This window comes from Acanthopagrus latus, chromosome 12 (genome assembly GCF_904848185.1).
Source record: "Acanthopagrus latus isolate v.2019 chromosome 12, fAcaLat1.1, whole genome shotgun sequence".
Classification (NCBI taxonomy): Eukaryota; Metazoa; Chordata; class Actinopteri; order Spariformes; family Sparidae; genus Acanthopagrus; species Acanthopagrus latus.
Window position 1 is genome coordinate 12,149,717 of NC_051050.1, and position 15,483 is coordinate 12,165,199.

The 15,483-nt window shown below is 40.2% G+C and overlaps 2 protein-coding genes across 2 annotated transcripts; both read right to left on the reverse strand.

Annotated features, from left to right (window-relative positions):
• Positions 1-6,313: 6,313 nt before the first annotated feature.
• Positions 6,314-11,713, reverse strand: LOC119029480 (protein AMBP-like). The gene is made up of 10 exons (XM_037116302.1): positions 11,506-11,713; positions 10,614-10,756; positions 9,878-9,954; positions 9,590-9,706; positions 9,161-9,262; positions 8,926-8,981; positions 8,460-8,547; positions 8,121-8,288; positions 6,675-6,848; positions 6,314-6,477 (listed from the first exon to the last, which is right to left on the reverse strand). The coding sequence occupies exons 1-10, from the start codon at positions 11,626-11,628 to the stop codon at positions 6,455-6,457; spliced, it is 1,071 nt and encodes a 356-aa protein (XP_036972197.1). The 5' UTR covers positions 11,629-11,713; the 3' UTR covers positions 6,314-6,454.
• Positions 11,714-12,371: 658 nt separating this feature from the next.
• Positions 12,372-14,791, reverse strand: LOC119030181 (protein AMBP-like). The gene is made up of 6 exons (XM_037117575.1): positions 14,530-14,791; positions 13,360-13,505; positions 13,197-13,273; positions 12,881-13,000; positions 12,692-12,793; positions 12,372-12,593 (listed from the first exon to the last, which is right to left on the reverse strand). The coding sequence occupies exons 1-6, from the start codon at positions 14,647-14,649 to the stop codon at positions 12,562-12,564; spliced, it is 597 nt and encodes a 198-aa protein (XP_036973470.1). The 5' UTR covers positions 14,650-14,791; the 3' UTR covers positions 12,372-12,561.
• Between the last annotated feature and the right edge of the window lie 692 nt (positions 14,792-15,483).

Consider the following 15,483-nt stretch of genomic DNA (forward strand, 5'->3'; position numbering starts at 1 on the left):
TAAAGAGTGGCCAATCAAAGGAGAAAAGACCAGAGTTTCACACACTGTGCAGAGACAGTGGAGGGCTGCATGTCCTTGAGGTCAGTTGGTCAAGGGTCATTGGGTCTGGACTGACTTTAAACAAAGAAACAAAGAAAGACAGAAAAACTTAACGTTCGGGAGCTCACACTGACTGTATACATGAGCGCAAACATGTAAACACATTCAGACAGTCGTGCTCACCATCATGTACACTCAAACATCGCAAGGCAAAGCCTGAATCAGAACCAGAAATACTTTTTAGTAGTCCCTCCCGCAAACGAAACGTGATAAACGATATCGCAGAGCTCAGCACCTCTGGTGACTACGTGAGGCGCATACATACACACACCACACACACAAAGGAAAGAAAGGCGATTCATTCATAGCTGCCTCTGAATTTATCACCTCCTCTTATAAAACATCCTCCATTAAAGACAATAAAACTCCTCAGTTGGGGGGAAAACATCTAATTACAAGCACTTTCGCTGGTCTAATTGAGCAGCTCTTTCCTGCACTTCTTTTTGTTTAACAGTCTTAAATTAGTGACTCACTAATGTGGAGTTCAGATGAGGCAGACCACCACCGACTAGTAACCTGGCATACATTACAACAGGCATAGGAATTGCCAGGCCTACAAAGTGAGAACACAGGACTGTTTCAAAATAAATTTCTATTACAATAAGGATGGTCATGTGTGCTGTTATTAATAATGTATCAAAGAGTCATTTATTTATCTCTCTATAAAAATCATTACAGTCTCCAGTTGTAAATATGATCTTTTTATTCTTTATCTGTGTGACAAAAGCGGCCACAATGTGATCAATGTGCCTTTCAATCAATAATTAATCTAAAAAAAAAAAAAAAAGCAACAAATCAAAACAAAACAATAACAAATCTGTTAAGTTGCATTGTGTGTGTTAGGCTAATAGGCATAATGTATTAGCAAAAGTTTTAAGCTGAATTAACATTTACACCTAACTGGACTTAAAGGTGCAACATGTTACAACCAGCTAGTTAGCTCAGTTAGCCTTGTAGCTGATGTGTTTGGATAGGATAGGAAAATGCGGAAATGGATTCCGAAGTGTCAGTGCACATCTGGGACACATTCATTTGAGTCTCAAAGCGAAATGCACTGGATGTGATCAAGCGGTAATGCTAGCTAAGAAGTGGCTGATGCTAACCTCAGCTAATGGGTTATCAAATATGGTGATTTCCCTCCAGATTTTCTTTGTCCATCATCTCTTCAGCTGCTGATCAATCAGGAAGCAGTGCAATGATGACGTTTTTACACAACTTGAAACTGGAGCACAGCAGAGCAACATTATGGCAGCATTTGAGCTTCCCGCCGTGAGCCTGACATCAAAGGAAAATGGCCGTCTCGTGAATATGCTCTGTTTTATCTGATTGATGGCCATTTAACACGACATTTCAATTTATATTCTGGTCATTAATTCACATCATTTATAAGATATCTCTTAACGGCTGACATTAGCTTACCAGCACTGTGGATGTGGATGAACCGTTTCCACAGCGACATAGCTTAGCTAGCTTAGTAGCTAACTTAGAAGCTAAGTTGCATAACTTTGAGAGATAGACTTGGCTCATTAACATCATTTTATAAAATTCCATAATGATAACTCAATGCTGAAAATGACAAATAGAAAGAGTGCTAGTATGGACTTAAAGAATGCATTTAACTGAGTTATGAAGTCTGTCTGTTAGCCTACCCATGAAAGAGTGCATGTAATGGTTGGTAAAGTAGCAACTAATTCGTTTTGACACAATTAAGTGATTATTCCTTTAAAATCTTATATGAATCTTCTGGATTGGATCCATCATCTTGGTTACCTGTCTTTCATTTGTTGCTCCTATGACAGCTGATTTTTCCTCTGGGGATTAATAAAGGTTAAGCTTCTTAAAGCTATTTTTTTATTTTTCGTTTCTACTTCACTAGTTTTCCACATGAGCTGCTACTCCTAATCCCAGTAACATTAAGTTATTCAAGTGCTTTCTCTCCAAACATGAACTCCTTCCAGACTTCCAGATTCTGTCTTTTTGGAGAAACATCTGTTAGATCTCAGACTTACTGAAAACGCTCACATGACACAGCTGGGGTTTTAGGGGAGGGGGTTCACAGGGGCTTTAAATGCCGGGGGCCGCCAGTTGGTCGGCCATGTAATCAGAGTTGAACTTGACGAAGGAAAGAGAGTGATGTCCAACACAAGATGAGAGAGAATAGTGTGCGTGTGTGTGCACGTGCATGTGCATGTGTGTGTGCTTGTGTGTGTGTGTCCTCAGGACAATAGACAGTGGCAGCAGCAGCAGCTGACCAGAGAATCCCTTCGTCTTTTGTCATCACCACCACACACACACACACACACACACACACACTCTGCCTCGCGCCCCCCCGTCCTTCCCTCCTCACCACATTGCTGCTCATCCCTCCTCCCTCTCTTCCTGATCCCCCATTAAGGGACTTCTGCATCTCCTCTTTCTTTTTTCTCTCTTCCTTCATCGCTCCTCTGCCTCCCGTGTTGACTTCCATGTCTTCTTCTGTCCATTTTGCTCTCCAGAGACACATGTTCTTTCAGTGCCTGCTGTGTGTGTATGTGTCTTGGTATGTCTGTGTTTGTGCAAGTACGTGGGTTTGTATATATGTGTTTTCCAGCCTTTGCTCCTAAAGAATGTAACCTCTGAGTTACTCTCCACACTCACTCCATTAGAGGCCACATGTTACCTGTGTGTAAGTGCAGTGCTGTTTCACTTTGTTTTCAGGTTGGTGAAGGATTTTTTCTTGGCTCCATCCTAAAGTAAAAGTGGGCTCGCCAACTCAATATACATTATTGTATCATATAACAAACATAGATATAAATACTGCAATCAAAATCTTACTGAAGTAAAAGTATTGAAGCATTATCAGGGTTTACTCAAGTGTCATTATTGAGAAAAAAATTTAAATGTTACTTAAGTAAAAAATGAAAGTCACCCATATGAATAACACTTGAGCAAAGAAAGTATCTGATATTAAATGTACTTGGATGTCAAAATATCAAAACACATTGGCCCTGATGAAGCATGTAATTAGCAAAGTAACTAGTAATCTAAGTAAGATTAATGTAGTGTAGTAAAAAGTACAATATTTGCTTCCAAAATGCAGTGGAGTGAAAGTCTGAAGCAACATGAGGTGGAAAGTAACACCACCTTGAAAACTGTGCGGAAGTACAACACTTCGGTAAATGTCCTCAGTTACGTCCCGCTGATGAAAACAGCTAACAGAAAACTCAACAATGAAAGTTCTTTGTGTAGCTGTAGATCACTGCAAAACTTCTTAGAGTACAGGTACAAATGTAAGGAGTTTTTCTATTTTATGGAGCATCATACTTCTACTCCACTACATTTTAGAAGCACATACTGTACTTTACTGCATTTGTCTGACAGCTCTAGTCACAAGTTACTTTATACATGACACTATTAGATTGTCCATTTGGATAACTGGATTAAAACTACTTTATTGTCATCTACCTAGTCTGGTTCCCTTTAAAACAACATTATGTAGAAATTGACATTTTGTATATTTTGGCGCCCCCCACAGTTTTTGAGTGCAACACCAATGTCGCACATACAAACCCCAGGTCTGAAACAGTTTATCAGATGTAGTGTAGGTGCTAACTACGAACAAAACTCATTACGTCTTGAAGTTAACACGATTGTAACGCTGTGATCCTCCCCCTCTCACTGAAGTTACATAGTGCAGAAACAAGTGATGGAGGGGTGGAGCGGCTGAGACACCATTCATCCTGTTACAAGACACTGTGCCATCAATATGATGTTGAAGCTGCTATTGTAAGGTAAAAACGTTGCATAATGTTGCTTTAAAGAATCACAAGATAAATATGAGCTTTAGGTTGAGGTAGTTTCTATGTAAATAGAACTATAACACTACATAGAATATATATAGAACTTATAGTGCCTCAGAACTATAGATTATAGGGGTTTTTTGTGTAACGTCGTATCAGGAGGTAAATGTTGATTGCGCAATGTAGCTGCTATGGAACAATGAAACCATCTACATTCATATTTGTTCCCTGTAATCCTCACTTTCACTGTACAGTTTTGTCTGCCGCCGTGCACGAAATCTCCCTGGAAAAGTAAGGTTAAATGCCAATTTAGCAGTCACGTTTGAATTGTTTCTATCTGCTTTCACATCTCTGCTATAAACTAAATGATTGAATGAACATGCCCCCTGATGTTGTTACTTGCCACTCTGAGCCAGGTGTCTTTGCAACAGCAATGCCAACGATAAGGCAAATTAGAAACACTTAGAGGGTGTGTGAAGTTGTGTTTTGCCTCTTTAAGTACAGTACCTGAGTGAACGAAGGCCCACTCGCATTATGTACGTTTTTGGGAAGTTTCCCAGCCAAATGTGTGGTCAGCGCTGGCTTTTCTTTGCAAAGCACTGGAAAGTTTTCTGCATGACCACTCAAAGTTATCGCTTCCTCTCTCTTTTCATGAGAACTTGCAATCAGTTTTTCCCCTCTCTCTCTTTCTCTTCTCCTGAAAAGCAAACTGACGTGTGACGCATAGGCTTCTTAGTGAGTGTGCTCCGGCTATTTGAATGTGTGTGTGTGTGTGTGTGTGTGTGTGTGTGTTTGGTCGTTCTCCTCCAGCCTGCACCAGGTAATGTGGCCTGGTACGGAAGGTCACCGCTGTGATGTCACTTCCCCTTCCTCTCCGGATATTCCCAGCATTCTACTGCCAGCAGCCGGGAACTCTGGGAACTAAGAGCAGGAAGCCTGGCTCCTTCACGGGAGAGAGAGAGAGAGAGAGAGAGAGAGAGAGAGAGAGAGAGAGAGAGAGAGAGAGAGAGAGAGAGAGAATGGAGAGTAATAATGAGTGTATGTGGTGATCTTGCAGCACTGAATGACTCATTTGCTGTAAGGACAATAACCATAAACAGCAAGGACAGAGTTAGCCGAACTAATGACACTAAAACTACGGAGGTGCTGTCTGAGGAGGTGTACTCTTTATTTAAATGTGTCAGTGTGTGTGCATGTAAATAAGATAGTGTGAAATACACAGAAATCATCAATAAATGAAGCAATATCGCCTCCTCCTGGTTATGTGGAGTCAATGACAAACAGAGGCCATGTGTTCTGATGAGCTTGCCTCTATTCCTTCACTGCATGTGGTCCAAAATATAATTATAATTATTTCAAGTTTAGTTTAGTTTAGTTCTTCTGTTGTACATTTCTTTCTCTTCTTCTAACCCCATGGTAGAAAAACCCAAGTCTCATGAGTGGCAGCGGTTAACCCTCTACATTATACATTTAGTTTGGGAGGGGGGGGTGATTCAGAATGCCCTTCAAGAATTATGGCACCAAATAAAGGAAATATCAGCCACTGACATCTGACCACGCAAGGGCCTGCCTCTGGTTCTGATCTGGCAGACAGGGGCGGACCACCTAAGTGCAGTCTTTTCTTGCGGTGTGTGGGGCGGATGTGGGTGCGTGGTACAATTTTGCTATCTGGGACAAGATGAAGTCACCCAAATTTTACAAGTGTGCAGCTGAGACCAAAACGAAGGCTGTACTCCAGCCATCTTCGCAATACAGTGTTTCAGTAGCGTCCTAAAAAAAAAGCCTCTGGTTCCCTTGTCTCAGAGTTGATGGGTTCATTGAATTGGCTTTCAGTTAGATGCCTGAAGTGAGGTCTGTGGTTACCACAGGGCTGAAGATATTTACACATTTTGTTCTACAACATAAAATATATCATTAAATGTCCCACAATTTAATTATAAAGCGCCTACGTGTCTTAAAAACGGCTGTCGCTAAGTGACTAATTGAAACTACAGAAGTTCTCAGGGACATTAAATGTCATCGTGACTCATCTACCCACAATTCTGTCTTTACAGGCCGACTCCGGTTGGAAACTATTCTAACTTTAACTTTACAACATGTGGATTGATCGATGGATAGAAGACCTGGATAGTAATTGCAGTCTGTTGTAGACATTAGGTTTTTATTCTATCCATTTAATTTACACTTTACAAATCACAAAATCTGCAAAAGTATCTGTAACTCATGTTCGCTAAAGAGCTTATTTTCAGCGATAATCCAAAACCCAATTCTGAAATCCAGTCGTTTTTTTTTTGATGAGGGTACAAAGGCAATTGTTAACTTCCGGGTCAGCCTATAAAATATGTCATCCTTACATCACTCCACTGTATCATGGCAATCCTTTAAACTATAAACAAAATTCATACTAGATAACAGCAACAGAAGACACAAAGGAGAAACAGGGTAACTACTTGTTTTATTGGATCATTGGTGTTTCAGCCAAATCCTCTTTCTTTACTGTGCTGTAATGTGATGCTGGTCCACGTCATGTCTCTGTGAGAGGAGTTCAGATTAGCCGGGATGTTTCCTCATCTCACTCACTGATCTGCCTCCAGGAGCGCTGCGTCAGCAAAAGAGGAAAAATACAGTAAATACTTGTTTAGTATGTGGGGGGAGATTTGGTGTGTTGCTCGGCGTTGAATTTGCAAGAGGACGGAGGAGTTTAACCACATAGTTCTGCCAGAAATGCTCTGGGTGATCTACATATGTCTCAGATCGGCATTTTTGCATTTCCTTGTATCTCCTTCATCATCTCACCGTCTTTTTGCAGCCCGCAGTACTCCTCACACTCGGCCTTCCCATAGAACTTGTTGCCGTTGGCCTGGCAGATGCCCTTTTTGTAGGCCACACACAGACCCACGGTGGAGTCAAAGGCCCAGATGGACGGCTGTCCTGTGCATGGTTGGGGCACCATGGGCAGACGGCACACAGCTGTGGAGTCAGATCAAAGGAGTGTTTTTCATCTATTAAGAGCAGGGGCGCCCCCAGTTTTTCCCTCGGAGGGCCAAAGATGAAACTTAATGGTGGGCGGCGGGCCAAAAGCAAGCGTGTGGAAGCCCATTTCCACCATTTAAGGAAAACCAATTGATTTTTGAAATTTTGCCTTTTTGAAAGAAAAGTTTCCATGGTATATCATGATTATGAAGTAAAAGCTGACTTTTAATCTCAGAATTATTACTTTTTAACTTATAAATGACTTTTATCTCAATTTCAACTTTTTATAATCTCATAATTATGATTATTCATCTGAGAATTATGATGTCTCATGGGAATATTCAGCTTTTAAAGTATGCATTGTTTTCTATCAAGATGAGTTTAATCTTTAAGTTTCTTTCTTTTTCTTCACATCTTTATCTTGCTGAAATTGACTTCCATACCTGCTGTAGTATTAAAGGCAGAATGGTATTAGGATCCAAAGTTCCCTCAATTGACTGACTTGATTATGAAACATTATTAATAATTAGGGCTCGTTCATATCTAAAGAGCATTCTGAATCTTAAAAAATAAAACAGCAAAAGCAATTGTATAATTAATCTCACATCTGAGCTTCATAACAGGCAACATTACTTAATTCTAGCCTAAAAGGGAAACCCAGACCCTTGGTCAGGCTCTGCAGACACCTTCAGACTACAGACCTTTCTGCCGAAAGCCTTTAATAAGTCGGGTGACACAGTATGAAGAGCGACAAAGTAGGTAGCTGTAGGTAAGAGGTTCTATTCATGTCCTGTGTGAAACCTGTGTGACTTTGGCGATATTCAAAATTTCATATCACAATGTTGTCCTGACCTGAACATCACGATAGATGTTATTATTGTCTTATGGCACAGACAACATATAGACTCATTCAGACCCCTTTGGCTGGCCATTTTCTCCTGCTTAAAAAAAATAATACTGCCAAACAGGCGAACTGGCGTTCTTCATGGAAACTAAGTCCTCCATGTCGGTACATTTAAGTTTGAATGATGATAACAGATACCATAACATAACAGCCGTTTGGTATTTGATATTGTGAAAACTACGTAATATCATCCCATTAATATATATATATATATATATATATATATATATATATATATATATATATATATATATATATATATATATATATATATATATATATATATATATATATATATATATATATATATATATATATATATATATGTATATATACATGTTGCGTTTTCATATTTCACTCCTCACCCTCAGTGCGACAACTCTGCAGACAGGCTCTCTCATCCATAAAATTATTCTTGTTGCCCAAACAGCCTCCGTACTTGAAGAGCTCGCAGCTCATGGAGGAGGAATTGTAGAAGTAGCGCTGGTGTAGCCCAAAACATGGTCCAGTGTCTGGCGCTGCTCCACAGGCCTCTGTGTGGGTGGGTGGAGTGGAGAGACAGCACAAGGAAGGACGGATAGATAGCCATTAGTTGCCACATCAGAATCAGCATATCTTGTCTCCGTTCCTTATGCTATTCCGCACATTAATATCTCAGAATAAAAAGGTATGCAGTCATTCAGCTTAGTAAGCCGATCACTTACCAGTTACGTTCAAGAAACTGCCCTCCAGACCCTCTTCCGCAAAACCAGAACCCCCCTCGTCAGCAAAAGGAGAGTTCCTCCTTACCCTCTGTGTCACAGTCACAGACAGACTCAGTGAGATATATACAAAGCCACTTGAACCCAAAATATTCACCTTAAACCCACATTAATGCATCAAAAATGTAACTCTCACAGGGACAGTTTTTACAACGAACACTTATATTGCATTGGAACAAAGCCATTAAAAAAAGCTTTCACACAAATTAAAGCAACATTATGTAGAAATTGTCATTTAATGTCATTTGGCGCACCCCGCTCTTTCTAAAGTGCAACATCACTGCCGTAAAGACATAATGTAGGTGTTAGAGCCACCATTCACCCTATTACAAGACACGGTGCCATCAACATGATTCTGAGGCTGTTATTCTAGATTTTTCAGGTTATGTTAAAAGTGTAGTTTGAATACCCGAGGCTCAAGCTCAGTTGTCGGCTCAGCCACCTGCTCCCCAGGAACACAGTCACCTGCAAAAAGAACAAAATAAAACACGTCGCCTTACCACAGCCATTTACTTCACAGCCAAAAATGTGTTCTGTTTTATTGTCTTCGGCAAAGAGTCACGAGGAACATTTCTGGTCATACGCCTTCGTTTAAATGTAGTGTGGTGTGAGTGTGTGTGTAATAATCTGCGTCCGCGTTGTACCTTTGTCCTGCTTAATCACAATGGTGTCGTCACTCATCCCCTGTTCTCTGACGAGTGTTTTGAAGTCCTCCAGCACTGTGGCTCTGACAGACATGGTTCGACCTGAAGAAAGGCAGAGTCAACTAAATGGAGCAGATGCAAATGAAAGCTTGAAATAAGGATGTGTTCAGATTCCACTCCACTAGTCACAACACAAAAATATTCTATTCTACTTAAATGATTATTAAGTCTATATATAATAATTGATTAACGTCCAATAAGATTGTCAACGAAGGGTGAAATTAATGAAATCTAATACTTGTGGTGTTAAAAATCACACATGCCACCGACAAAACAACATTTTAAATGGTACTAAAAAAAAACAAAAAAACACAACAAATAAATGAATAATGAAATGTTCCAGTGCATCTACAGAGAGTGTCCACTCACTGTAAAGCTTGAGCGAGGTTCTCTTCTCCCCTGACGACTTCTGTTTGCTCATTATCACAATCGCGTACTCATTGTAGTTCGTGTGAACCACGTAGGCGTCCACGTCTGCCCCCCACCCTGTTGGGAGGACACAGAGAAATACAATTCCTGTAAAAAAAAAAAACCTTGACGGGGCAACATGAACTGGATTGAGAGAGAGAGAGAGAGAGAGAGAGAGAGATGCATCACTGTGAGCTCATACAGAGGGAGACAGAGAGAAGACAGTGAGAGAGAGAGAAGGAGACGTACTTGCAATGTGGTAATGAAATCGCCCCGGCGTGGAGGTCAACTCATAGTCCCCAGACATCTCCTTACATGTTCCGTGTCTGCACATACACACATAAATCACTTAGAAGTGGAATAAAACAAGTGAGGCAGTTTGTATCTGGGGGTCGTATGTAATGCAGCCGGCATCTGACTTAATCTCTCTTTTGTGTAGAATGTGTCAGATATCTATGAAACACTGTCAGCTTAGCATTTTACCAGTGTTGGAAGAAGTATTCTGATGTTTGAGTTCAGTGAAAGTATCAAGAGGTTACAGATAAAAATAGATCTTACAAAATCAAAGACAATGAGTTACAACTAAGATATAGTTAAAGTTGCAATATGTAAGAATTTGAGCTAAACTAAAACTATCAATATAATGTTGAAGAAAAACAAGTTTTGACATTATTTCAAAGATGTCTCTGTATTGTTTTACAGCGGTATCTCTGAAAGTTAGCATGCTAACTAGCTTGCCCCTAGCCACGCAGTACCTAAAGAGGTGAAGGGCCAGTAATAAAAATATCAACAATCCCCCAGTGATCCGAGCTCCTGGCAGAGTCAGCTAATTCACCCGCTAACTGCACTTTTAACAGCACTTAGTAGCCAAAGTCTGCTACAGTTAGCAGCAGTTAGCGGCTCCTTTGGTGATATACTGCCCATGTTTGTTTCAACTATGTGAGTATGTTTGTTTAAAAGTATGATGTATGCACTTCATACAAACCTAAGTACAGTTCGAGTCGCCTTGAGTTTGTCTGCGGTGGCGCCTCTCTGCAGCACCAGTTTACCGATGGCCGCGTCGCTCCTGTGACTTTGGATATGGGGACATGTACTCGCCAGGGCGACATCATGCCAGGTTCCCAAAAACTGTGAGAAATTGAAAGCATTTAAAACATGTTTAAATTTTACTGAAATAAGGCACATAATATCTCTCATTAAAACAGATACTGTTGGTTCAGAATACCAGATGGAGAAAATAAAACACACAAAACAAAGATGTTACATGATAAAATAAAAATCCGGGGGAGCAGCAATAGTGTAAAAATGATATACAGTATCGTTAAAAAAAAAACATCCAAAGAAAAAGAAAATCCAAGATTTTGGTAGATTGGTTTGAACCACTATTGTTTATTATTTAGTCTTATCTCAACATCTGTATCTACTGCAACCTTGCACAAACTTTTTGCAATACTGGATAAATCTGGACAGTCTTCACCCACTTTTAAATCTGTCACAATCTATTTATATTGTTTTATTATGTCTTTTAAATACTTTTAGTATTGTTTGTTGTTTTACAAATTCCTTTTATGTAAAAACTTACTTGGCAATAAAAGCAATTCTGATTCTGATTAACAATCAATTTACTTCCTCCAGAATCACTCATCCCAACTGTAATGCAATGAAAATCAATGAAAGTTTTATCTTCAACTGAGGATATGTATTTTTAAGTCAATATTCTCTAAATATTACATACAGGGTATTAATCTAATAACAGTGAGAAAAAGGACAGAATTGCATCTTTGCCCCTCTGCCTGTTACCTCTTTATACTAAATGTGTGATCAAATAATAAATATAAAAGAGGAAACGTGCAAGTTTGCAGAACTCAGTCACTCACCTGAGTCACATCAAAGTTCTCCTGCGTGGTGTAAAGAGGTTCTGGGAGTACAGGGAGCCCCTGGAGGGTGAAGGTCCACCCCAGGAGCAGCAGGGGAACAAGAATCACTGCTTTCTGCATCATGTCTGCCTGTCTGCCTACTTGTCTCTAGAGTCCGAGACACTGAATCCCAGGAAGGGCCCACCTCGTCTCCTGACTGTTTCTTACACCCCCTCTCAGCTTTTCAAAGCAGGACAGGGCATTGACCTATGTTTTGCTTGCACTCCCACCTCCGAGTCAAAAACAAACATGTTAAAGAGCAAAGTTCTGCTCCTCTGTCTCTGGCTTTGTGCTCTGACTCGCCTGGCAGCTGACAAATTAAACATTGGACCTCAAAGTTTAGGCAACATCACAAAAAATCAATACGTGATCAAGATCTGAGAGATGGACAACTACAAGATTTCATTTCCTGTTCTGTGTATTTTGTTGTTCATGTACAGCTCTTTAAGGACCCTGTACATCACAGGAAACAACTGCTTGACTCAAAACATACAGAATGAAAACATTTTATTTGGAGCCTAAATAACCCTAACCCTTCAACCAAAAGATCCAAATAACAAATACTGTCACACAATATCTATTTTATTATAAGAGGGACATAAATTGATGAGCAACAGAGCCCTAAATATGAAAAACTATCGATTCCTTGAAGGACAAGTTCACCCAAACATTTTGAGAGTGTCTTAGTCCACAAAACATTTCTGGAGCTTCACAGCAAAACAGAGTTTCCCAGACTTTCCATTGGCATCTGGGTGAGTTTTATTTCAACACTTTGTAGTAAAACATATACAAAATGGGGTTCAGTGAAAAGGTCAAACGCACCCAGATAAACACTGAATGACTTTATTTGCAAATCCCTGACATTACACATTAATTTTGACATACAAAGTCTTTCGAAATACCACAGTGAGTCTGCCAACAAAACATAACAGTGTTTTTTATCTATTGAGGAACGTGTTTTTCACACTCAGTGCATTAATGGTGTGACAACATGACAGCGTGGTGACAGTTTGTGTGCTAATCCTCCTCCTCAGTTATTCCACATGATCCTGTAACAGCAAACAAACATTTGTTAGCATATTAAAACTGACCAATTATTTGACTCGTTACACCTGTGTTTGTCTTGAAAGTGTGTGTTTGTTTGTGCCTTTGTTCTGATTCATGATGATAGCGTCGCTGGTCATTCCGTGTTCTCTGACGAGTGTTTTGAAGTCATCCAGCACGGCAGCCGTTACATTCATAGTTCGACCTCAGGAAGAGAGAGAGTTACCGGTAAACAGACTGATCCATTTATTGTATGGAAAAAAAAAACAGTGTAAAAAAAGTGCAAACTCACTGTAAAGCTTGACTGTGATGGATTCAATCCCTGATGGTTTCTCTATACCATGCAGGAGCATCATTGCATACTCGCTGTAGTTGGTATGAACCACGAAGGAATCAACATCTGCTCCGAACCCTGCAGGAAGGAAAGTTTCACAATGTAATTGCATGGAAGATTTGTAAAACACATATTAACGGTAGATTAATGGCAGAATCAGCCTGCTGCGATTTAATCTACCATCACAAAGACGTGCTATTGTGGTCTGAAACTGGCAGAATGTACAATCAGACAAAAAGGATGGAGAATGGGGGGAAATCTTTGAGAGACGTACTTGCAACATGGTGGAAGAATCGTCCTGGAGTGCTGGTCAAACCGTAATCTGTGGACGTCTTCTTACACGTGCCATTCCTACGTGCGGGTGCACACACATGGAAACACAGGTTATACTGAATACTTTAAACGATTGTGTCTACTAGAATGCATCCGAGTCTGACCTGAAACTGGTGGCCGTCATTGTGAAGTTTCCCTCAGAGGTGACATGTTGCAGGTCCAGTGCAACAATGACGGGGTCTGCACTCTTTCGGCGCGTGTAGTGAGGACAAGAAGAAACCACTGCTACCTCATACCACTTCCCCATGAACTGCAAGAGACACAGCAAGAGACAGGAAATATAACTTTCCAATACTGTCCAATTTATCTTTTCAAAAGGAAGTTCAAATAAACAATTAATGATGATTTCCATCCCCAGCTAGATTAGTTGAGCGTTTGATAAATGAGCAAATTGTAAGACACTGCCAGAATCTGAAGGCAGATCCAAAACTATCAGGGGCAGCTTAATCGCTTACTGCGGCTAAGTGTACTCTTTGCTGTAGCTATCTTTGGCTCTAGCGACTAGCTGCCCTTAGCAAGTATGTTGGTTAGCTGTGGAGCTAAGTGTCACGAAACATGAGCGGACACCAGACTGGGACGGAACACCAACAGATGCTAGTTTGATGTAAGGAGGTGATTTACAGCCACTCTGACAAGCACTATGACCCCGGGAATGAAGAGACACAACAGGAGTCTGCGAAAACATTTGATAGAGCCGCAATATTTTCAAATCTTATTTGAGGATTGAGGGTTTATGACCAAAAAAATGCAAAGTGATTGTGGAAAGGCACACCAAGACTGTACTGCTGAGTTTTATTTCGTTCATGTTGAGTTTGAATGGAGTGTGTTTTATGTTTACTCAATGATGCCTTTAAATTACTCTTCTCTCAGTTGAAAAGACAACCGTGTGCTGTTGTATTTTTTGAATAAAGAAATCAATAATAACGAATAATTTGACTGAGTGAAGACAGTGTCTTGTGTCTATTTATCTTGTTGTATAAGTATTGTACTATTGTTGTATATATTTTACCATTGTTGTATATATTTTTACATTTTTTGAATCTATTTTTCATACTTGTCCATATTTTATATTTATTTGTCAAACAAAGAGCTGCTATATGTTTTTTTTTTTTTTTAAACAATTCTATTCTAACAGGCCATTAAAGACAATAATGGCATGTTAGCTACCACAGTGGTTGTTAGTTGCTCTTTCGTGAGAATGCACTTTTACTAAGGTGAAGTAATATCATCATCATTTATGATACAATTGAAAAAAATGTATTTCAGCCACTCACCCTGCCCAGATCAAAGTTCTCCTGTGTGAGGTTAAGGGGTTTGTGGTGAACAGGGGACGCTTGCAACGTCCAGGCCAACCCTAAGACCAGAAGGGAAACCGCACTGCCTGCCCACTGCATCCTGTCAGCCTCTCAGAGTCAAACTGGTTTTGCAAATTTCCCCCCAACAATACGGCAAAACGCTAATATGGCAACGTTTAGATTGTCTCTTTATCTGTCTTTGCTTGTCTTGGCCTTCGTGTGCGTGCAGTAGCATGTATTCATGTGACTGTGTGTTTGTTGTTCCATCTAATCAACAATCAGAACTGGACTTCAGAATTTGAAGCTTATACAAACAACTAATCAATACTTGTTGGAAAGAATAAATATGGGGAGTGTTGCACAGGGTCAGGAACAATAATGAAGTAACAGAGAGGGGAAAGAACCAGGTTCTCTTTAAAGACACTTAATGTCCAACTGACTTGTAATGGAAGTCACTCACAAGGAATCCAAGGCACTCTGACCACAATTGTTCAAATCAGTTACTGAATCACGGATACACCAAAGAGTCTTTATCAGGGCATGATGAAACAATACCACTGATTTCCATTACAAAGAAGCTGTACAGTATTTAGTTGTAAGTGAACCTTTTTGTCAGCTGGAAACACATGTGAGGAACGTCTATAACTGCTGCGGGATCTGTCGCATAATGACAGCCACATAAAGAGGAACTGTCATTCCAGTAACTTGAATCAGGCTTAATCAATAGGTTGTGATTTTACCCTCCAAGTGCAGTCTCACAAAGGTCAGGCTGCACCAACTCTCAATCTGGTAAAGATTGTCTTTGAACCAATCACACTGGTCTTGGGCGACGCTAACCTCAGGTTACAGTGATGGCCCCTGCAAGCTTGTGTTGTGGGAGAGTTGTTTTACATATGGGGAGGTGAGTCCTGGCATTCAAATGGCTAAATCCCT